General features: G+C 44.5%; 1 protein-coding gene across 1 annotated transcript in view; it reads left to right on the top strand.

Moving 5' to 3' along the window:
- Window positions 1-23514, top strand: part of qtrt2 (queuine tRNA-ribosyltransferase accessory subunit 2) — a 61404-nt gene that overhangs the window by 15567 nt on the left and 22323 nt on the right. Inside the window, 1 exon segment of the mRNA XM_064947351.1 lies at window positions 20148-20307. Within this exon segment, the coding sequence (XP_064803423.1) occupies window positions 20148-20307 (160 nt within the window).

The raw sequence follows: 23514 nt of genomic DNA, 5'->3' as shown, positions 1-23514 counted from the left end.
TACTCCACACACATAGAAGTGTACAGAGCTTTCCATCGCCCTCTATTTGGCAAATCTGACCATAATTCTATCCTCCTGATTCCTGCTTACAAGCCAAAAATTTAAGCAGGAAGCACCAGTGACTCGGTCTATAAAAAACGTGGTCAGACGAAGCAGATGCTAAATTACAGGACTGTTGTGCTAGCACAGACTGGAATATGTTCCGGGATTCTTCCGATGGCATTGAGGAGTTCACCACATCAGTCCCCACAGTGACTGTACGTACATACCCCAACCAGAAGCCATGGATTACAGGCAACATTCACACTGAGCTAAAGGGTAGAGCTGCCGCTTTCAAGGAGCGGGACTCTAACCTGGAAGCTTATAAGAAATCCTGCTATGCCCTCCGACAAACCATCAAACAGGCAAAGTGTCAATACAGGACTCAGATCGATTCATACTACACTGGCTCTGACGCTCGCCGGATGTGGCAGGGCTTGCAAACTATTACAGAATACAAAGGGAAGCACAGCCGCGAGCTGCTCAGTGACACAAGCCTACCAGACAAGCTAAATAACTTCTATGCTTGTTCCGAGGCAAGTAACACTGAAACATGCATGAGAGCATCAGCTGTTCCGGATGACTGTGTGATCACGCTCTCCGCAGCCAATGTGAGTTAGACCTTTAAACAGGTCAACATTCACAAGGCCGCAGGGCCAGACGGATTACCAGGATGTGTGCTCTGAGCATGCGCTGACTTCACTGACATTTTCAACCTGTCCCTGTCTGTAATACCAATATGTTTCAAGCAGACCACCATAGTTCCTGTGCCCAATAACACTAAGGTAACATGCCTAAATGACTACAGACCCGTAGCACTCACATCTGTAGCCATGAAGTGCTTTGAAAGGCTGGTCATGGCTCACATCACACCATTGTTCCAGAAACCCTAGACCCACTCCAATTTGCACACCGCCCCAAAAGATCAACAGATGATGCAATCTCTATTGCACTCAACACTGCCCTTTCCCACCTGGACAAAAGGAACACCTATGTGAGAATGCTATTCATTGATTACAGCTCAGCGTTCAACACCATAGTGCCCTCAACACTCATCACTAAGCTAAGGACCCTGGGACTAAACACCTCGCTCTGTAACTGGATCCTGGACTTCCTGATGGGCCGCCCCCAGGTGGTAAGGGTCGGTAGCACATCTACCACGTGATCATCAAGCATCCCCTCAAGTGTGCTTGCTCAGTCCCCTCCTGTACTCCCTGTTCACTCATGACTGCACGGCCAGGCACGACTCCAACACCATCATTAAGTTTGCCGATGACACAGCAGTGGTAGGCCTGATCACCGACAACGATGACACAGCCTATAGGGAGTAGGTCAGAGACCTGACAGTGTGGTGCAAGGACAACAACCTCTCCCTCAACGTGATCAAGACAAAGGAGATGATTGTGGACTCGTTTTTTGACCGCAGTTGCTCACACTTACTCACATTATATTGTGAATAGCCTTCATTTATTGCACTTATAAGTTATTAGAATTAGAGGAATTATAAGGAACATTTTCGTTTTCCCATCTTTTATATTAGAAAGTCTGTAAGTTTAAATGCTTGAACGAAGAAGCATCCTTTTGTTTGTAACTTGCAATCCGAAGTGCCCCACTGCCATCCGAAGTGCCCCACTGCCATCCGAAGTGCCCCACTGCCATCCGAAGTGCCCCACTGCCATCTGCCCCACTCCATCCGAGTGCCCCACTGCCATCCGAAGTGCCCCACTGCCATCCGACCCCACTGCCATACGTGCCCCACTGCCATCCCCCACTGCCATCCGAAGTGCCCCACTGCCATCCGAAGTGCCCCACTGCCATACAAAGTGCCCCACTGCCATCCAAAGTGCCCCACTGCCATCCGAAGTGCCCCACTGCCATCCGAAGTGCCCCACTGCCATACGAAGTGCCCCACTGCCATACGAAGTGCCCCACTGCCATACGAAGTGCCCCACTGCCATACGAAGTGCCCCACTGCCATACGAAGTGCCCCACTGCCATCCGAAGTGCCACACTGCCATCATCTCTACCGACGTGCAGTAAAACCTGCAACAAGTGTGTGTCCGAAACAGCCCCTCTCTCGCCAGGGCAGTGGTCATATTTATTGGATGGAATAGAGAAAGTATGCCACTACAAATACAATTTGATTTGAACGCAACATAACCACCCGATACAGACCACAACACACCTGTCCATGAATGCACAAAAACACATAGTAGCCTCGCCTTTCAATACACATATAGTGTACATATCAAAAAAATTCAAACACGATAAAACATATTTTATCCTGACTCGCCCGCAACAAATGCAGACCTCTAGCTTAGTGTATATCCTATTATACACACAGTACTGTGTGACCATGCATTATTTCATGCAAACGCACGTTGGTGAAAGCGTCTTTAGTTTCAAGCACACGCTCATGTACGGAACATTCTATATGCTTTCTCTCAGTTTAACTACAAAATGCTTAGGACATAAAGAGAAAAGTTACTGTGCTCCTGAATATTTAGGAGGGGTAGAGGCAGAAGTGCGTTATTGAAAATCTCAATCCGCCTTAGACCTTTCTAAAGCTGAGTTCACACATACCACCCAATTCGTATCTTTTTTCAACTAATTGGTCTGCTGACCAATCCCATCAGATCTTATCATAACATCACTTTTTCAGCGCTGATCTGATTGGTCAAAAGATTGAAAGAAAGATCAGAATTGGGCTGCCTGTCTTAATGCAGCCTTTGAGCTCCAAATATATTCCCCAGATAAGTCCTGAATGGCTTTGAAACATCCCTCATGTTGGAGAGTAAAAACTCATCATGCTCTAACAGAGATGGCTAGCTTTAGTGTGGCACCACTGAGCCGAATGTTTCCTGCCCCTGGGCAAGCCAAGTTGAAATGAGAAAATGTAATTACCGTCCCAGCACCTGTTCACACGCAGGGAATTATTACATTTTGTCTTGAGGAGGGCAGGAAGGGAGCAACCTGATTGGCTAATTAAACGTGAGCATGTCACCAGTGCTTGTTGTTGTTGTTTGGGTTCTGGTTTTGTCACCCTTTGATTTTCTCTCACAGCTGGCCTCTGTGATAAGGCCACGCCTCCTCTCTTTCACGCCATCCAGGTTCACTGTGTAATTAACAGAATGAACTAACTATGTGACATTACCACCAGCTCTTTGTATCTGCCTCCTGCTGCTGTGTGCACTCTTACACTGTCTAGTTTAGTAGTCAAGGCACCTTTTACTCTTGCTTCTGTAAAGATGGTTGCCGTGCTGTCTATTCTGCAGTAGGATGAATGATTTGTAGTGGTATGCATGCTGTAATGCTGCGGTTTACCTTTACATGTCTTCATGACACAGTGCTGTACTGCTCTCGCCACGACCCTGTGACCTCAGGCCCCCCAGGTCACATCATCAACAAGGTTAGAGGTCATGTTTTGGTTTTAACTTATCCATCACTATTTTAAATCAAATCAAATTGTATTTGTCACATGCTGAAAAACGACAGGTGTACCACTGGTGGAAATGTGGTTTTGTCTGTTCAGCTGTTCAATTCTTTGGGTGAATTAACATGGTTGGAGCTTTTATTGTGTCCATCAATTTCTTACTCTGATATTTAGAACCTAACAGCCTAAATCCTTTTAAATCTGTAGTGGTATGTAATATTCATAAAAATAAATAAAAAAATTCAACAAAAATATAAATGCAACAATTTTACTGAGTTTTTTTTTTTTACCTTTATTTTACTAGGCAAGTCAGTTAAGAACAAATTCTTATTTTCAATGATGGCCTAGGAACAGTGGGTTAACTGCCTGTTCAGGGGCAGAATGACAGATTTGTACCTTGTCAGCTTGAACTTGCAACCTTCTGGTTGCTAGTCCAACGCTCTAACCACTAGGCTACGCTGCCGCCCCCAGTTCATATAAGGAAATCAGTCAATTTAAATGAATAAATTAGGCTCTAATCTATGGATTTCATATGACTGGGAATACAGATATGCATCTGTTTGTCACAGATGCCTTCAAAAATGGTTACAAGGGTGGATCAGAAAACCAGACAGTATCTGGTGTGACCTCCATTTGCCTCATGCAGTCGCAACAACTGCTTCACATAGAGTTGATCAGGCTGTTGATTGTGGCCTGTGGAATGTTGTCCCACTCTTCTTCAATTGCTGTGTGAAGTTGCTGGATATTGTTGGGAACTGGAATACTCTGTTGTACATGTCAATCCAAAGCATCACAAACATGCTCAATGGGTACCATGTCTGGTGAGTATGCAGGCCATGGAAGAAATGGGACATTTTTAGTTTCCAAGAATTGTGTACAGATCTTTGTGACACGGGACCGTGCATTATCATGCTGAAACATGAGGTGATGGCGGCGGATGAATGGCATGACAATAGGTTTCAGGATCTCGCCACATTATCTCTGTGCATTCAAATTGCCATCAATAAAATGCAGTTGTGTTTGTTGTCCACAGCTTATGCCTTCACATACTATAACCCTACCACCACCAAGGGGCACTCTGTTCACAACGTTGTCATCATAAAACCGCTCACCCACACGACTGTCACCTGCCCTGTACAGTTAAAACCAGGATTCATCCATGAAGAGTACACTTCTCCAGCGTGCCAGTGGCCATTGAAGGGGAGCATTTGCCCACTGATGTCAGTTACGACACTGAACTGCAGTCAGGTCACGCCCTTGGTGAGGACAACGGGCACACAGATGAGCTTCCCCGAGACGGTTTCTGACAGTTTGTGCAGAAGTTCTTCGGTTGTGTAAACCCACAGTTTCATCAGCTGTCTGTGTGGCTGGAATCAGACGATCCTGCAGGTGATGAAGCCGGATGTGGAGGTCCTGGGCTGGCATGGTTACACATGGTCTGCGGTTGCAAGCCCGGTTGGGATGTACTGCCAAATTCTCTAAAAAGATGTTGGAGGCGGCTGGTAGAGCAATTAACATTAAATTCTCTGGCAACAACTCTGGTGGACATTCCTGCAGTCAATATGCCAATTGTAGCTTCCTTAAATCTTGAGACATCTGTGGCATTGGGTTGTGTGACAAAACTGCACATTTTAGAGTGGCCTTTTATTGTCCCCAGCACAAGGTGCACCTATGTCCTGATCATGATGTTTAATCAGCTTCTTGATATGCCACACCTGTCAGGTGGATGGATTATCTTGGCAAATGAGAAATTCTCACTAACAGGGATGTAAACAAATTAGTGCACAACATTTGAGTGAAATAAGCTTTTTGTACGTATGGACAATTTCTAGGATGTTTTATTTCAGCTCATGAAATATGGGACCAACACTTTACATTGCATTTATATTTTTGTTCACTATATTTTAATTCTTAATCTGTTGTCTAGTGCTATCTTTTTGCTAACTAGGACCATCTACTTTAAATCCTGCCCATCTTCCTAGTAGCCTACTTTGTGTGTGAACTGCTGACTGCTCATAACATGCAGATGATTGTTGACACATCAACCAGGATTAAGGGGCAGGACAATTTGTGACTGTTGTGGTTTTGGTAATCGCTGTCAACTGTGGTCTCGTCGTCAACTAAGACCGTGGCCGAAACAAAGACTGTTCTGCCGAGATATTGAAGGAAGGAAAGAGAGGAAGGCTCCACACCACTCTCTCACTTGATTATCTTACCTAGTTGTACACATCACGGACAAACTGAAATGGTCCATCCACACAGACAGCGTCGTGAAGAAGGTGCAACAGAGCCTCTTCAACCTCAGGAGGCTGAAGAAATTTGTCTTGTCATCTAAAACAATCACACAGATGCACAGTGGAGAGAATCATGTCGGGCTGTATCACTGCCTGGTACCGCAATTGCACCACCCTCAAACGTGCGGACTGCACAACGCATCACCAGGGGCAAACTACCTGCCCTCCAGGACAGCTACAGCACCCGATGTCACAGGAAGGCCAAAAAGATCATGTAAAAGTGTGTGAGTGTTTTTGGTGACAAGCCACATTTCTTCAGCCTCCTGAGGTTGAAGAGGCGCTGTTACGCATTCTTCACCACGCTGTCTGTGTGGGTGGACCATTTCAGTTTGTCTGTGATGTGTACGCCTTTTTTGACCTCAGCCTTTCCCTGTCCCCTCCCACTCAAAAGGCAAGCAATACATTAGACCTCATCTTTACTAGAGGCTGTTCGCCTACTAATCTCACTGCAACCCTCCTCCAGGTCTCTGATCCCTACTTTCCTTTCTGTCTCCCTTTCCTCTAACCCTAGCCACTCAGCCCCTAACCAGATGGTCATGCGTCGTCACAATCTTCGCTCTCTCTCTCTCTCTCTCCCACTAATCTCTCCTCTTCTATCCACTCATCTCTTCCTTCTGCTAAATCCTTCTCCCTCCTGTTTCCTGATTCTGCCTCTTCGACCCTACTATCCTCCCTTTCCGCATCCTATAACTCGCGCTGTCCCCTTTCCTCCCGGCTGGCTCGGCTGTCCCCTCCTGCGCAGGGACTCATTGCAAGCTTACAGAACAACTGAGGAACAATGTAGGAAAACTACATTTCCAGAGTACTTATCATCCTTTCACTCCCTCCTCTCTACCTTCCTTCTCTTCCTCTGTATCTGCTGCTAAAGCCACTCTGTCACTCTAAGCTTCTGCCTGTAACCCCAGGAAACTCTTTTCTGCCTTCCTCCTCCTCCTTAATCTTCCACCCCTCCCCTCCCTCTCTGCGGACGACTTTGTCAACCACTTTGAAAAGGAGGCTGATGACTTCTACTCTTCATTTACAGCCTATTGAATCCACTGGTTCCACTCACGCAGAATTACCCTACGCCTTGACCTGTTCCCCCCCTGTCTCTCCAGATGAAATCCTGCGACTAGTGAGGTCTGGCCGCACGACAACATTCTCAAGACCATCTCTGGAGACCTTCTCCCATACCTCACTTCACTCATCAACTCATCCCTGACCACTGGCTGCATCCCCTAAAATGGCCTGAGTCACTCCCCTTCTTAAGAAACCAACACTCGACCCCTCTGATGTCAAAAACTGCAGACCGGTATCCAATATCATACGATATCATAATCGCCATCGATAAGAGACATTACTGTATAGCCGTATTCATCGACCTGGCCAAGGCTTTCGACTCTGTCAATCCCCACATTCTTATTGGCTGACTCAACAGCCTTGGTTTCTCAAATGATTGCCTCGCCTGGTTTACCAACTACTTCTCTGATAGAGTTCAGTGTGTCAAATCGGAGGGCATGTTGTACGGACCTCTGGCATGTTGTCCGGACCTCAGTCTCTATGGAGGTGTCACAGGGTTCAATTCTCAGGCCTACTCTCTTTTCTGTATACATCAATGATGTCGCTCTCGCTGCTGGTGATTCTCTGATCCTCCTCTATGCAGACGGCACCATTCTGTATACTTCTGGCCCTTCGTTTGGCCCTTCTTTGGACACTGTGTTAACTTCTTATGGTCTAAACAAAGAGGGTAGCATATTTCAACCCTGCAGGCCCTACACAAAACGCAGAAATAAAATATAAAACATGCCTTACCTTTGACAAGCTTCTTTTGTTGGCACTCCAATATGTCCAATAAACATCACAATTGGTCCTTTTGTTTGATTAATTCCATCCATATATATCCATTTATTTGGCGTGTTTGATCCAGACAAAAAACAGCTTCCAAATTGCACAAAGACACTACAAAATATTTAAAAAGTTGCCTGTAAACTTTGCCAAAACATTTCAAACTACTTTTGTAATACAACTTTAGGTATTTTTAAACGTTAATATTCGATCAAATTGAAGACTGGTCTATCTGTTTTCAATAGAGGAAGAGAGGAAACTAACACAACTTTTCAAGTCTTGCGCAAACAGTGTTACCCATTTCCTAGATGGCCGTACTTCTTCATTGCACAAATGACCAAATTCCAAAGACTGGTGACATCCAGTGGAAGCGGTAGGAATTGAAAACAAGTTCCTAAGAAATATCGTTTCCCAATGAGAACTCAGTGAACAGACAGAGACTTAAAAAAAAAAAATCTGAACGGTTAGTCCTCTGGGTTTTGCCTGCTACATTCTGTTATACTCACAGACATGATTCTAACAGTTTTAGAAACTTCAGTGTTTTATATCCAAATCTACTAAAAATATGCATATCTTATATTCTTGGCATGAGTAGCAGGAAGTTGAAATTGGGCACACTTTTTATCCAAAAGTGAAAATGCTGCCCCCTCTACCTTAAGAAGTGAACTAACCTCCAGACTAGCTTCAATGCCATGTAACTATCCTTCCGTGGCCTCCAACTGCTCTTAAATGCAAGTAAAACTAAATGCCTGCTCTTCAACCGATCACTGCCCGCACCTGCCCGCCCGTCCAGCATCACTAACCTGGACGGTTCTGACTTACAATATGTGGACAACTACAAATTCCTAGGTGTCTGGCTAGACTGTAAACTCTCCTTCCAGACTCACATTAAGCATCTCCAATCCAAAATGAAATCTATAATCGGCTTCCTATTTCACAACAAAGCATCTTTCACTCATGCTGCCAAACATGCCCTCTTTAAACTGACCATCCTACCGATCCTCGACTTCAGCGATGTCATCTATAAAATAGCCTCCAACACTCTACTCAACAAATTGGATGCAGTCTTTCACAGTGCCATCCGTTTTGTCACCAAAGCCCCATATATTACCCACCACTGCGACCTGTACGCTCTCGTTAGCTGGCCCTCGTCGCCAAACCCACTGGCTCCAGGTCATCTCCAAGTCTCTGCTAGGTAAAGCCACGCCTTATCTCAGCTCACTGGTCACCATAGCAGCACCCACCCATAGCACGCGCTCCAGCAGGTATATCTCACTGGTCACTTCCAAAGCCAATTCCTCCTTTGTCCGCCTTTCCTTCCAGTTCTCTGCTGCCAATGACTGGAACAAACTGCAAAAATCACTGAAGCTGGAGATCCATATCTCCCTCACTAGCTTTAAGAACCAGCTGTCAGAGCAGCTCGTAGATCACTGCACCTGTACATAGCCCATCTGTAAACAGCCCATCCAACTACCTCATCCCCATACCGCATTTATTTATTTATCTAGCTCCTTTCCACCCCAGTATCTCTAATTGCACATGAATCTTCTGCACATCTACCATTCCAGTGTCTAATTGCTATGTTGTAATTACTTCGCCACCATGGCCTATTTATTGCCTTACCTCCCTTATCTTACCTCATTTGCATTCACTGTATAGATTTTTATTTTTCTACTGTATTATTGACTGTATGTTTGTTTATTCCATGTGTAACTCTGTGTTGTCGAACTGCTGTACTTTATCTTGGTCAGGTCGCAGTTGTAAATGACAACTTGTTCCAAACTTGCCTACCTGGTTAAATAAAGGTGAAATAAATAAAATAAAACAAATCCTAGAATTATTTCCAAAACCCTTGAGCGTGCTGTCTCTTACCAACTCTCTCATTATCTCTCTCAGAACGATCTTCTTGACCTTAGTCAGTCAGGCTTCAAGACAGGTCACTCAACCTAACTGCTCTTCTCTGTGTCACAGAGGCTTTCCACACTGCCAAAGCTACTCTTTCCTCTGTTCACCTCCTCATTAATCTATCCGCTGCCTTCTACACCGTGAACCATCAAATCCTCCACTCCACCCTCTCAGGGCTGGATGTCGCAGTCTCTGCACACTCTTGAATTGCATCCTACCTGGCAGGTGGATCCTACCAGGGCTCATCCTACATGGTCTCCCCTATCATTGCTATGTGGATGACACTCAACTACTTTTCTCCTTCCCCCCTTCTGACACCCAGGTGAGGACATGAATCTTAGCCTGGTGTCGGCCCACCACCTCAAGCTTAACAAGACAGGCCTTAACAAGGAAGAGCAGCTCTACCAAATTCAAGAACACTCCACATTGTCCCCCTCCCAGAGTGCAAAGAACCTTGCCGTTTTCTGCAAACATCAAAGCAGTGACTCACTCCTGCAGGTTCATTCTTTTATATGTTATCTCATCCTTATTTTACCAGGTCAATTGACTGAGAACACATTCTCATTTACAGCAACAACCTGGGGAATAGCTACAGGGGAAAGGATGAATGAGCCAGTTGGAAGCTGGGGATGATTAGCTGGCCATGATGGTATGATGGCCAGATTGGGAATTTAGCCAGGACACCAGGGTTAACACCCCTACTCTTATGATAAGTGCCATGGGATCTTTAGATGACCACATAGAGTCAGGACACCCATTTTAACACCCCATCCAAAGACAGCACACTACACAGGGCAATGTCCCCAATCACTGCCTTGGGCATTGGTATATTTTGTTTTAGTCGAGAGGAAATATTGCCTCCTACTGGCCCTCCAACACCACTTCCAGCCGAATTTAGTCTCCCATTCTGGGACTGACTAAGACCAACACTGCTTAGCTTCAGAGGCAAGCCAGCAGTGAGATGCAGTGCGGTATGCTGCTGGCTTGCAACATATGACACTACCTCACACAGGAAGCGCCGTCAAGACTACTGCAACTCGCTGTTGGCTGGGCTCCCCGCTTTTGCCATCAAACCCCTGCAACTTACCCAGAACGCTGCAGCCTGCCTGGTGTTTAAACCTCCCAAATCTCATGTCACCACGTTGCTCTGCACACTCTACTGTCTTCAGGTCGAAGCTCGCATCCATTACAAGACCTTGGTCCTTGCCTGTGGAGTAGCAAGAGGAACTTCCCCTTCAGGCTCTGCTCAAACCCTACACCCCAACCCGAGAACTCCGTTCTGCCACCTCTGGTCGCTTGGCCCTCCCACCCCTACGGGAGGGAAGCTCTCACACAGCCCAGTCTTCTCTGTCATGGCACCCCAGCTGGTGGAATCAGATTCCCCCTGAAGCTAGGACAGCAGAATCCCTGCCCATCTTCCAAAAACATCTGAAACCCTACCTCTTCAAAGATGATCTTAAATAATCTCTGTCACACCCCCCCCCCCTAAAATGAATGCACTAACTGTAAATCCTCTGCTAAGTGACAAAACATGTCAAATAAAGGTATGCATGTGTGTTCTACTTCCTAAACATAGCAATGGAAATGTTATTTTTTTACTCCCTAAGTACAGTAAGAGACAAAAGTTTGGACACACCTACTCATTCAATGGGTTTTCTTTATTTGTACTTTTTTCTACATTGTAGAACAATAGCAACAACATCAAAACTATGAAATAAAACATATGGAATCATGTAGTAACCAAAAAAATGTTAAACAAATCAAAATATATTTTATATTTGAGATTCTTCAAAGTAGCCACCCTTTGCCTTTCACACTCTTGGCATTCTCTCAACCAGCTTCACCTGGAATGCTTTCCCAAAAGTCATAAAGGAGTTCCTACATATGCTGAGCACTTGTTGGCTGCTTTTCCTTCACTCTGTGGTCCAACTCATCCCAAACCATCTCGATTGGGTTTCGGTTGGGTGATGTGGAGGCCAGGTCATTTGATGCAGCACTCCATCACTCTCCATCTTGGTCAAATAGCCCTTACACAGCCTGGAGGTGTGTTGGGTCATTGTCCTGTGGAAAAACAAATTATATTCCCACTAAGCACAAACCAGATATGATGGCGTCTCGCTGCAGAATGCTGTGGTAGCCATGCTGGTTAAGTGTGCCTTGAATTCTAAATAAATCACAGACAGTGTCACCAGCAAAGCACCACCACACCTATCACACCACCTTCTCCATGCTTCATGGTGGGAACCACATATGCGAAGATCATCCGTTCACCTACTCTGCATCTCACAAAGACACGGTGGTTGGAACCAAAAATCTCAAATTTGGACTCATCACACCAAAGGACAGATTTCCACCAGTCTAATGTCCATTGCTAGTGTTTCTTGGGCCAAGCAAGTCTCTTCTTATTACTGTGTCCTTTTGTAGGGGTTTCTTTGCAGCAATTCGATCATGAATGCCTGATTCATGCAGTCTCCTCTGAACAGGTGATGTTGAGATGTGTCTGTTACTTGAACTCTGTGAAGCATTTATTTTGGCTGCAATCTGAGGTGCAGTTAACTAATGAACTTATCCTCTGCAGCAGAGGTAACTCTGGGTCTTCCATTCCTGTGACGATCCTCATGAGAGACAGTTTCATCATGGTGCCTGATGGTTTTTGCAACTGCACTTCAAAAAAAAAGTTCTTGAAATTTTACAAATTGACTGACCTTTGTGTCTTAAGGTAAAGTAATTTCTCTTTGTTTATTTGAGCTGTTGTTGCCATAATATGGACTTGGTCTATCTTCTTTATACCAACCCTACCTTTCCACAACACTTTTTTGGTTACTACATGATTCAATGTGTTATTTCACAGAATGTAGAAAATAGTAAAAATAAAGAAAAACCCTTGAATGAGTTGGTGTGTACAAACTTTTGACTGGTACTGTATATACATACACACAGTTGAAGTCGAATGTTTAAATACACCTTAGCCAAATACATTTAAACTCAGTTTTTCACTATTCCTGACATTTAATCCTAGTAAAAATTCCCTGTCTTAGGTCAGTTATGATCACCACTTAATTTAAGAATGTGAAATGTCAGAATAATAGTATAGTCGTTTCTTTCATCACATTCCCAGTGGGACAGATGTTTACATACACTCAATTAGTATTTGGTAGCATTGCCTTTAAATTGTTTAACTTGGGTCAAACATTTCAGGTTGCCTTCCGCAAACTTCCCACAATAAGTTGGGTGAATTTTGGCCCATTCCTCCTGACAGAGCTGGTGTAACTGAGTCAGGTTTGTAGGCCTCCTTGCTCGCACATGCTTTTTCAGTTCTGCCCACAACGTTTCTATAGGATTGTTGTCAGGGCTTTGTGATGGCCACTCCAATACATTGACTTTGTTGTCCTTAAGCCATTTTTCCACAACTTTGGAAGTATGCTTGGGGTCATTGTCCATTTGGAAGACCCATTTGCGACCAAGCTTTAACTTGCTAACTGATGTCTTGAAATGTTGCTTCAATATATCCACATAAATTTCCTACCTCATGTTGCCATCTATTTTGTGAACCGCACCAGTCCCTCCTGCAGCAAAGCACCCCCACAACATGATGCTACCATGATGCTTCTTCAGCTTGCAAGCTTCCCCCTTTTTCATCTAAACATAACGATGGTTTCATCAGACCAGAGGACATTTCTCCAAGAAGTACAATCTTTGTTCCCATGTGCAGTTGCAAACCGTAGTCTGGCTTTTTTATGGCGGGTTTGGAGCAGTGGCTTCTTCCTTGCTGAGCAGCCTTTCAGGTTATGTTGATTTAGAACTCATTTTACAGTGGATACAGATACTTTTGTACCTGTTTCCTCCAGCATCTTCACAAGGTCCTTTGCTGTTGTTCTGGGATTGATTTGCACTTTTCGCACCACAGTACATTCATCTCTAGGAGACAGAATGCGTCTCCTTCCTGAGCGGTATGACAACTCCGTGGTCCCATGGTGTTTATACTTGCATACTATTGTTTGTACAGATGAACGTGGTACCTTCAGGCATTTGGAAATTGCTCCCAAGGATGAACCAGACTTGTAGAGGTCTACAATTTATTTTCTGAGGTATTCACTGATTTATTTTGATTTCCATGATGTCAAGCCAAAAGGCACTGAGTTTGAAGGTAGGCCTTGAAATACAACCACAGGTACACCTCCAATTGACTCAAACGATGTCAATTAGTCTCTCAGAAGCTTCTAAAGCCATGACATCAATTTATGGAATTTTCCAAGCTGTTTAAAGGCACAGTCGACTTAGTGTATGTAAACCTCTGACCCTCTGGAATTATGATACAGTGAATAATAAGTGAAATAGTTTGTCTGTAAACAATTGTTGGAAATATTACTTGTGTCATGTGCAAAGTAGATGTCCTAACCAACTTGCCAAAACTATAGTTTGTTTAACAATACATTTGTAGAGTGGTTGAAAAACGAGTTTTAATGACTCCAACCTAAGTGTATGTAAACTTCCGACTTCAACTGTACATACACTGAGTGTAGAAAACATTAGGAACACCTGCTTTTTCCAAGACATAGACTGGCCAGGTGAATCCAGGTGAAAGTTATGATGGCTTATTGATGTCACCTGTTAAATCCAATCAGTGTAGATGAAGGGAGGAGACCGGTTAGGAAAGGATTTATAAGCCTTGAGACAATTGAGACATGGATTGTGTTCGTGTGCCATTCAGAGGGTGAATGGGCAAGACAAAAGATTTAAGTGCCTTTGAACGGGGTATGGTAGTAGGTGCCAGGCGCACCGGTTTGAGTGTGTCAAGAACTGCAACGCTGCTGGGTTTTTCACACTCAACAATTTCCCTTGTGTATCAAGAATGGTCCACCACCCAAAGGACTTCCAGCCAACTTGACTCAGTTGTGGGATGCGTTGGAGTCAACATGGGCCAGAATCCCTGTGGAACGCTTTTTACACCTTGTAGAGTCCATATCCCAAATAATTGAGGCTGTTCTGAGGGCAAAAGGGGTGTAGCTCAATAGCAAATCAAATCAAATCAAACCAAATTTTATTTGTCACATACACATGGTTAGCAGATGTTAATGCGAGTGTAGCGAAATGCTTGTGCTTCTAGTTCCGACAATGCAGTAATAACCAACAAGTAATCTAACTAACAATTCCTAATCTACTGTCTTATACACAGTGTAAGGGGATAAAGAATATGTACATAAGGATATATGAATGAGTGATGGTACAGAGCAGCATAGGCAAGATACAGTAGATGGTATCGAGTACAGTATATACATATGAGATGAGTATGTAAACAAAGTGGCATAGTTAAAGTGGCTAGTGATACATGTATTACATAAGGATGCAGTCGATGATATAGAGTACAGTATATACGTATTCATATGAGATGAATAATGTAGGGTAAGTAACATTATATAAGGTAGCATTGTTTAAAGTGGCTAGTGATATATTTACATCATTTCCCATCAATTCCCATTATTAAAGTGGCTGGAGTTGAGTCAGTGTCAGTGCGTTGGCAGCAGCCACTCAATGTTAGTGGTGGCTGTTTAACAGTCTGATGGCCTTGAGATAGAAGCTGTTTTTCAGTCTCTCGGTCCCAGCTTTGATGCACCTGTACTGACCTCGCCTTCTGGATGATAGCGGGGTGAACAGGCAGTGGCTCGGGTGGTACATGTCCTTGATGATCTTTATGGCCTTCCTGTAACATCGGGTGGTGTAGGTGTCCTGGAGGGCAGGTAGTTTGCCCCCGATGATGCGTTGTGCAGACCTCACTACCCTCTGGAGAGCCTTACGGTTGAGGGCGGAGCAGTTGCCGTACCAGGCGGTGATACAGCCCGCCAGGATGCTCTCGATTGTGCATCTGTAGAAGTTTGTGAGTGCTTTTGGTGACAAGCCGAATTTCTTCAGCCTCCTGAGGTTGAAGAGGCGCTGCTGCGCCTTCTTCACGATGCTGTCTGTGTGAGTGGACCAATTCAGTTTGTCTGTGATGTGTATGCCGAGGAACTTAAAACTTGCTACTCTCTCCACTACTGTTCCATCGATGTGGATAGGGGGGTGTTCCCTCTGCTGTTTCCTGAAGTCCACAATCATCTCCTTAGTTTTGTTGACGTTGAGTGTGGGGTTATTTTCCTGACACCACACTCCGAGGGCCCCCACCTCCTCCCTGTAGGCCGTCTCGTCGTTGTTGGTAATCAAGCCTACCACTGTTGTGTCGTCCGCAAACTTGATGATTGAGTTGGAGGCGTGCGTGGCCACACAGTCGTGGGTGAACAGGGAGTACAGGAGAGGGCTCAGAACGCACCCTTGAGGGGCCCCAGTGTTGAGGATCAGCGGGGAGGAGATGTTGTTACCTACCCTCACCACCTGGGGGCGGCCCGTCAGGAAGTCCAGTACCCAGTTGCACAGGGCGGGGTCGAGACCCAGGGTCTCGAGCTTGATGATGAGCTTGGAGGGTACTATGGTGTTGAATGCCGAGCTGTAGTCGATGAACAGCATTCCCACATAGGTATTCCTCTTGTCCAGATGGGTTAGGGCAGTGTGCAGTGTGGTTGAGATTGCATCGTCTGTGGACCTATTTGAGCGGTAAGCAAATTGGAGTGGGTCTAGGGTGTCAGGTAGGGTGGAGGTGTTATGGTCCTTGGCTAGTCTCTCAAAGCACTTCATGATGACGGAAGTGAGTGCTACGGGGCGGTAGTCGTTTAGCTCAGTTACCTTAGCTTTCTTGGGAACAGGAACGATGGTGGCCCTCTTGAAGCATGTGGGAACAGCAGACTGGTATAGGGATTGATTGAATATGTTCGTAAACACCAGCCAGCTGGTCTGCGCATGCTCTGAGGGCGCGGCTGGGGATGCCGTCTGGGCCTGCAGCCTTGCGAGGGTTAACACGTTTAAATGTTTTACTCACCTCGGCTGCAGTGAAGGAGAGACCGCATTTTTCCGTTGCAGGCAGTGTCAGTGGCACTGTATTGTCCTCAAAGCGGGCAAAAAAGTTATTTAGTCTGCCTGGGAGCAAGACATCCTGGTCCGTGACTGGGCTGGATTTCTTCCTGTAGTCCGTGATTGACTGTAGACCCTGCCGCATGCCTCTTGTGTCTGAGCCGTTGAATTGGGATTCTACTTTGTCTCTGTACTGACGCTTAGCTTGTTTGATAGCCTTACGGAGGGAATAGCTGCATTGTTTGTATTCAGTCATGTTACCAGACACCTTGCCCTGATTGAAAGCAGTGGTTCGCGCTTTCAGTTTCACACGAATACTGCCATCAATCCAAGGTTTCTGGTTAGGGAATGTTTTAATCGTTGCTATGGGAACGACATATTCAACGCACGTTTTAATGAACTCGCACACCGAATCAGCGTATTCGTCAATGTTGTTATTTGACGCAATACGAAACATGTCCCAGTCCACGTGATGGAAGCAGTCTTGGAGTGTGGAGTCAGCTTGGTCAGACCAGCGTTGGACAGACCTCAGCGTGGGAGCTTCTTTTTCTAGCTTTTGTCTGTAGGCAGGTATCAGCAAAATGGAGTCGTGGTCAGCTTTTCCGAAAGGGGGGCGGGGCTCCTATTAGGACGGTGTTCCTATTGATCTGGCTGCAGACCCCTGCTGTACTTCCGTGGACTCCACTTTGAGGACCTCTGTTATAAAGAATGTATAAAGCGTGATATAACAGTTCCCACTGGAGGGTGCATTGGCAAAAATGACATTATAACCTGTCTATTACGACTATACCGTCAAATCACAACAGCCATCTGCGGTTCTTCCCCCGTGCTCTTTCTCAGCATCGTGTGTGTGTGTGTGTGTGTGTGTGTGTGTGTGCTGCTCTCTATTTCTCTCTTTCTCTCCCTCTCTCTTCTCTCTCCTGCTCTCATCCCGGCTGCTTCACGGCAGTTAAAGTTAGTGGCTAAATATATCAAAAACTCTCAGATTAAAAACTCTGAGGCTGCCTTAAAAATATCTGAATATGTTGCTAATCGTTTTCAGGGGAAGAAAAGTAGCTGGCAGGGATCTGAAGATCAAAGCTGCTGAGTTGGCTACCCTGCCCATTAACTCTTCATAGACTCTAGCTAGGACCCCAACACCAGCTCCAGTTGCCAGCTTTAGCCCTTTTTACACTTTCCCTGTTTGCACCCACACTCCCCTAAATATCATATGAATGCTCTTTCATTCCACCCCACTCTTACTCCTTCCCTCATTCCTCCCCTTACAGATCCAATTATTTATTTGTCTCTCCTTCCCTCTCTCCTACCCTTACAGATCCAATTCTTTCTTTCTCTCTCCTTTCTTCCCTCTCTCCTACCCTTACAGATCCAATTCTTTCTTTCTCTCTCCTTCCTTCCCTCTCTCCTACCCTTACAGATCCAATTCTTTCTTTCTCTCTCCTTCCTTCCCTCTCTCCTACCCTTACAGATCCAATTCTTTCTTTCTCTCTCCTTCCTTCCTTCCTTCCCTCTCTCCTACCCTTACAGAACCAATTCTTTCTTTCTTTCTCTCTCCTTCCTTCCCTCTCTCCTACCCATACAGACCCGATTCTTTATTTCTCTCTCCTTCCTTCCCTCACTCCTACCCTTACAGACCCAATTCTTTCTTTGTCTCTCTTTCCCCCACTCCTTTACCCACTAAAGCAGCATGCTTTTCAAAACAAGCCATACCCCCCTTAATGCTTTTTAGTTATCTCCCTCTTCTCTCCTCTCTGCATTCTTTCTCTCTTATCTCTCTCTACTTCTCTCAGTTTATTCCCTGTTCCAGTGTGTCTGTGTGTCTGCAGGTGTCTCTCCTCACCTCTCACTCACAAACATATGACCAGGTGATGGGAGAGGACTAGCTGGCCAATTAGTGGCTCTAATTGAGTGATCATGTGACACCCTTCACTGTGTAACGGATTACGACCCCCCCCCCATACAGGTCCTACCTTTTACCCCTCTCCTGTTAGAAGTTATTAACCCCACCCCCCACCCCCCACACACTCAACCCTAAGACCCCCTAGCATGCTGATTTTACTCTCAGTAGGAGACTAAGAAAAATACAGACTCCCCCCCTCCCCCTCTCTCCCATCACTCTGTGCTCATTGTGCTCACTCCAGAATCCCCAGGAAACCATGGCAACCCCTGACTTCCCTCCTGGGAGCCATGGCAACCCCACTCCTCTTCCAGCTGTACTGGGAATACTGGCCTGGCGGAGAGTAGACTCAAACTTCCCCCAGAGCTCCCAGTGCCCCAGCGTTTGGGAGACCTCTGTCCTATTCCCCCTTGCCCTGGAGGTAAGGGAGCCGACTGGGGCTCTGGGGTGGCGACGGGGCAGTGGAGAGAGAGAGTGGTGCTGCATGCCGTATCCGAGACCCCCAGATGCTCCCTTTGAGGCCATACTGGGATTCCTTAATGAAAAGAGGCTGTGCTTGGTCAGACTGCCCCTGGGTTGTGGTGGCACTGGGAGATACACAGCCTCCCTTTGGGCACCATGGACTCATTATGGGATGGTAAATTGGGTTTGGCCCTGGAACCTCAAGGCAGAGGACCAGAGAAAGATGGTTAACTGAAACCTAAGTGAGAAAGACAGAGAGATTGAAAGTGAGAGCGGGAGAGAGGGGAAAACAAAGAGTGATTTTGAGAGTGGGGTGGGTTGAGGTGGTTTGGAGGGGGGTGAGGGATGATGGGGGATGCAATCTGTTTGTCTGCTGTGTGAGCATGCATCTGCTCTGTGTGTGGATGTTCAATGTTGGTATTGATTTTGTTGTTTACGTGCGTGTGCGTGCGTGTTAGAGCGAGAGATGCTGCATCTGTAGTGCTTCTGGGATAGCACTGCTAGATGAGATAGATGGGTAAGAGTTTGTCAGTTTGTCTGATAGACTGCATATTGCCTAATAAGTCAACCAATGTGTATTGACCATTGATCAACAGTGTAATTCATTTATATCTGTTTGTCTGCCTGTTTGCCTGCCTACCTGTGTGTGTATATGTGTTTGTCTGAAGCAGGGTTTCCATTAGCCAGTAATAGCCGGCTTTCGGACTATAAAATAAATAGAATAGCTGATAAATACCAGTCTATGGAAATAGATGTGACTGGTCATGCTTATCAGTCTATAGATTAATTTGCATCATTTAGTGGAATTAAATTGGTGTGTGTGTACAGTATATTCATTATGTATCTTATCACATGCATACAGTGTACAGATACAGAGCTTTTGAGAGGAAAATCTGTCAGACAGCGGGAGAGCTGCTGCTCCAGCATCTCAAACACAAAATGGATATGTAATGGAAGGCAGGCTTCCTTACCGTGTTACACATCACTTTGCAATGAACTGGAGGCAGTTTGCATTTTGAAAACATATTTACATTTACATTTAAGTCATTTGGCAGACGCTCTTATCCAGAGCGACTTACAAATTGGTGAATTCACCTTATGACATCATATACTTCATAGTTTGAAACTTTAATGTTTTATTACATATTATGAGGCATGTCTTACCTTGTTTCAAAGCAGCCTGGCCAAAATCAGACCATATCCATGGAGGCAATTATTTTATATCAACTTTCTCTCATTGTCCAGTAGCCAAAGCCAATTCATATGGGTCCGGTCAATTAAAATGATGCTGGTCAAATGTCCGGCACCACATTTTACTAATAGAAACCCTGGTCTGTTTGTATGTGTGTGTCAGGCTGCTGCATGGCTTGGGGCGGCCAGACGAGGCACTGGCGTGCGTGGAGGTGGAGGTGGATCTGTTTGAAAGCTTCTTCCCCTTTCAGGTGACAAAGTGAGGCTGTGCCCTCTCCTTCCCCTTCAACATCAACACTGACCCAGAATCCGCAGGTGCTGGTGTAGAGGCATCCCCAACTGGTCAGGGTGTTCCATAAAAAAAATGTGGTATGCATGCCAGCAAAGCCACTACACAACACAGCACTATGCAATACACTATAACAGTGACAAATGGTGTCCACAAACTATTAGGGCCTACATAAAGATGTCCCAACACCTTACCATTGCTACACCTGGCTATCAGCGGAGCCTTGTCTGGCAGCAAAACAGTTCATTCTGCCTCATTTACTGCCATTAAAAAACATAGCTGATATGGCTGACTTGCTTAAACAAATGTGGTTTCTACTGACAATTGAGATGTACAAACTATGGCATAAGGGGACGACAAGCGGATAAGAGGCAATCCGTAATTTTGATTAAGACATTAATGAGCGTGCTAGAACAGATGTAGCGTTAGTCAATATAACTATTTGTTTAGCACCTTTGAAAAAAGTACAGCGACAGAATTCAGAACATGGGCCGTTCTTACAGTGTACTCCCTGTACAACAAGTCAGAACCGTAGGATAAATAAAGGGGCAATGAAAGCTCTTACAATATTCTATGATTACAGTTCTCTAAAACAGGTTATAGTCTACATGTGCACCACCAAGTTAGAACAGTAGACCAAATGAAGAGGTGAAAATAGACCAAATTATTAGGGTGAGGCACATTGAATGCTGTTTGGGTCTTTGCATATAAAGAGAGATACACGTCATATAACACGATTTGACACGTTAAATAAGATTTTCATTTGATATGTGAAATAACACATTTCTATTACAGAATGTTGTGTGTGCTGAATTTGCATGTGCAAGCCAAGCGCCACCACTACTATCAGTAGCACTGTCAAGCTGTACGTGTTGGTGAAAATAGACCAAATTATTAGGGTGACGCACATGGGCTACTTATAGCTTAATACACAACATACACTTAGTATTACTTTCTTAGTTACAGTATACATATCTCCCTGGCATATTGCATAATTTACACAGCAGCATTCAATACATTTTTGGACTCACCATGTGAAGGTGGCGCGGCGGTCCTCTGTGGGCAATGTTTGTCATCAAACTTCGTCATTATTAAAGTCTGTCATTCTCTGGATTTATGGTTGGAACTCTGAAAAAAACCACACAGCCACTCTACTGAATAGCAGGCTAGTGATTGCTTTGCAATGCTTGCAGTTAGCCACTGATTCCACCCATTGTTGAATTTGCGATTTCCAACTTGTTGTGTAATGTTAATCTTTATGTCCAATGGCCGATGAGCACCGATTCGTTTTATCTTTAATTTCTCTTTATTATTTATCTTCATATGACAAGGATTAAAAATGATTTGCCAGTAGACTGTCAACTTGATTCATGATGATGACTGCTAGCTAAACCTTTGAAAGTAAGATGTTGACATGTTCAGTCCAATCAAAGCTACTGCACTTATAATGTGATTTTACCTCATTTTATCTGTGGCCAATGACCTTGAGCCTTCTTGGAAGGGTACTTGTCATTTAAATCAATGGCAGGACCCAAAGGGCTGAAATCTTGGATGTCTACCCTGGCTAAGGACTTGAGCCAATCACGGCGCAATGCTCTTATTGTAAGGTCCTGGGTGTCGTGAGGGTGAAATCAGACACAGGAAAGAGTTCAATAAAGTGCTTCTTTAATGCACACGGTGAACTACGGTCACCCCACTTACGGGGGCTCAGAGCAAATGCCCCAGACACAGGGGAACGAAAACAGCCTCGCACTAAATACACAAACATGTACATCTAATGCAAACACCAGGGTTACAATAATCAATCCCGCACAAAGAACCAGGTTGACTAATAAAGCCTCACTAATTATAACCAACTCAAAACAGGTGTACTCAATAGACACATAAGGAGGGGGAGAAAATAATCAGTGGCAGCTAGTAGGCCGGCGACGACGACCCGAACGGGAAGGGGAGCCACCTTCGGTCAGAGTCGTGACACCTATTGTCTGCTGAAAGCTAGGTTGAAACACATGCATTTTGGAGCTTCCTCACAAAAAAGAGACCATGTTTGTATGCGGCTTTATTAACTCAATGATATTTGTATTTTATTACATTGTTTGCAAACTGATATGTGACACGTATTAATGCCAAAATAACATGCAAAACAGGCAACCCCTCAACAAAAATAATTATTTATTTATTTATTTTGTTGTTGTTGTTATTATTATACATTTTTTGCAAAGGATGTGGGGCTCAAAACAGAATGACGGGTTGCCACTGATTGCCAGCCAAATAGCTTACTTCTAACCCTTATATGGCTGGCTACTAAAATGACTTTAACACATTGGATGTAGGTCCATTATCATTGCTTCAAAGTTTTGATTTGGTTTTAGTCATTTTAAATTATATTGAGTTTGTTTCCCCCCCAAGAAGAATGGGGCCCAGAATTCCCTGAGGGACACCATAGTGAATTGGTGCTGCGGACAGTACTGAACCACCCATGCTCACTGAGAAACATCTACCACATACAGTATATTACTTGAACCAGTCGAAGGCAAAGCCTGAGATTCCCACCCATCTTTCCAGCCAGTCAACAAAGACGTTATGATCAATAGTATCAAACACGGCACTGAGATCCAATAGAACTAAAGCATTCACCGGCGTCAGCACCCAACAGAAGAAGTCATTACTGACTTTCTATAAAGCAGTTTCCGTGCTGTGAAGTGAGCGGAAGCCACTGGAACTTTTCAAATAAGTTGTTCATACTCAAATAAGTTGTTCATACTCAAATAAGTTGTTCATACTCAAATAAGTTGTTCATACTCAAATAAGTTGTTCATACTCAAATAAGTTGTTCATACTCAAATAAGTTGTTCATACTCAAATAAGTTGTTCATACTCAAATAAATTGTTCATACTCAAATAAGTTGTTCATACTCAAATAAGTTGTTCATACTCAAATAAGTTGTTCATACTCAAATAAGTTGTTCATACTCAAATAAGTTGTTCATACTCAAATAAGTTGTTCATACTCAAATAAGCCACCAATTGCTTGAAAACAACTTTTTCTAAAATATTGGCTAAAAAAGGAAGTTCAGAGAGAGGTCAATTACTGCTCAGTGAGGGGGGTCTAGATTGGGTTTTTAAGGAGAGATTGGAAAAGAGCAGTTTTAGTAGATTGAAAGTGTCTGTTTCTTTGTAATTGCGCCTCGCTGTGTGTGTGACCACAAATGTTGATGTTTGTTTGCTGGAATAAGAGGCA

The sequence above is a fragment of the Oncorhynchus masou genome, chromosome 30, assembly GCF_036934945.1.
Source record: "Oncorhynchus masou masou isolate Uvic2021 chromosome 30, UVic_Omas_1.1, whole genome shotgun sequence".
Taxonomy (NCBI): Eukaryota; Metazoa; Chordata; class Actinopteri; order Salmoniformes; family Salmonidae; genus Oncorhynchus; species Oncorhynchus masou.
Note: the sequence above shows the minus strand (reverse complement) of the source record. Positions and strands in the feature narration are given on the sequence as shown.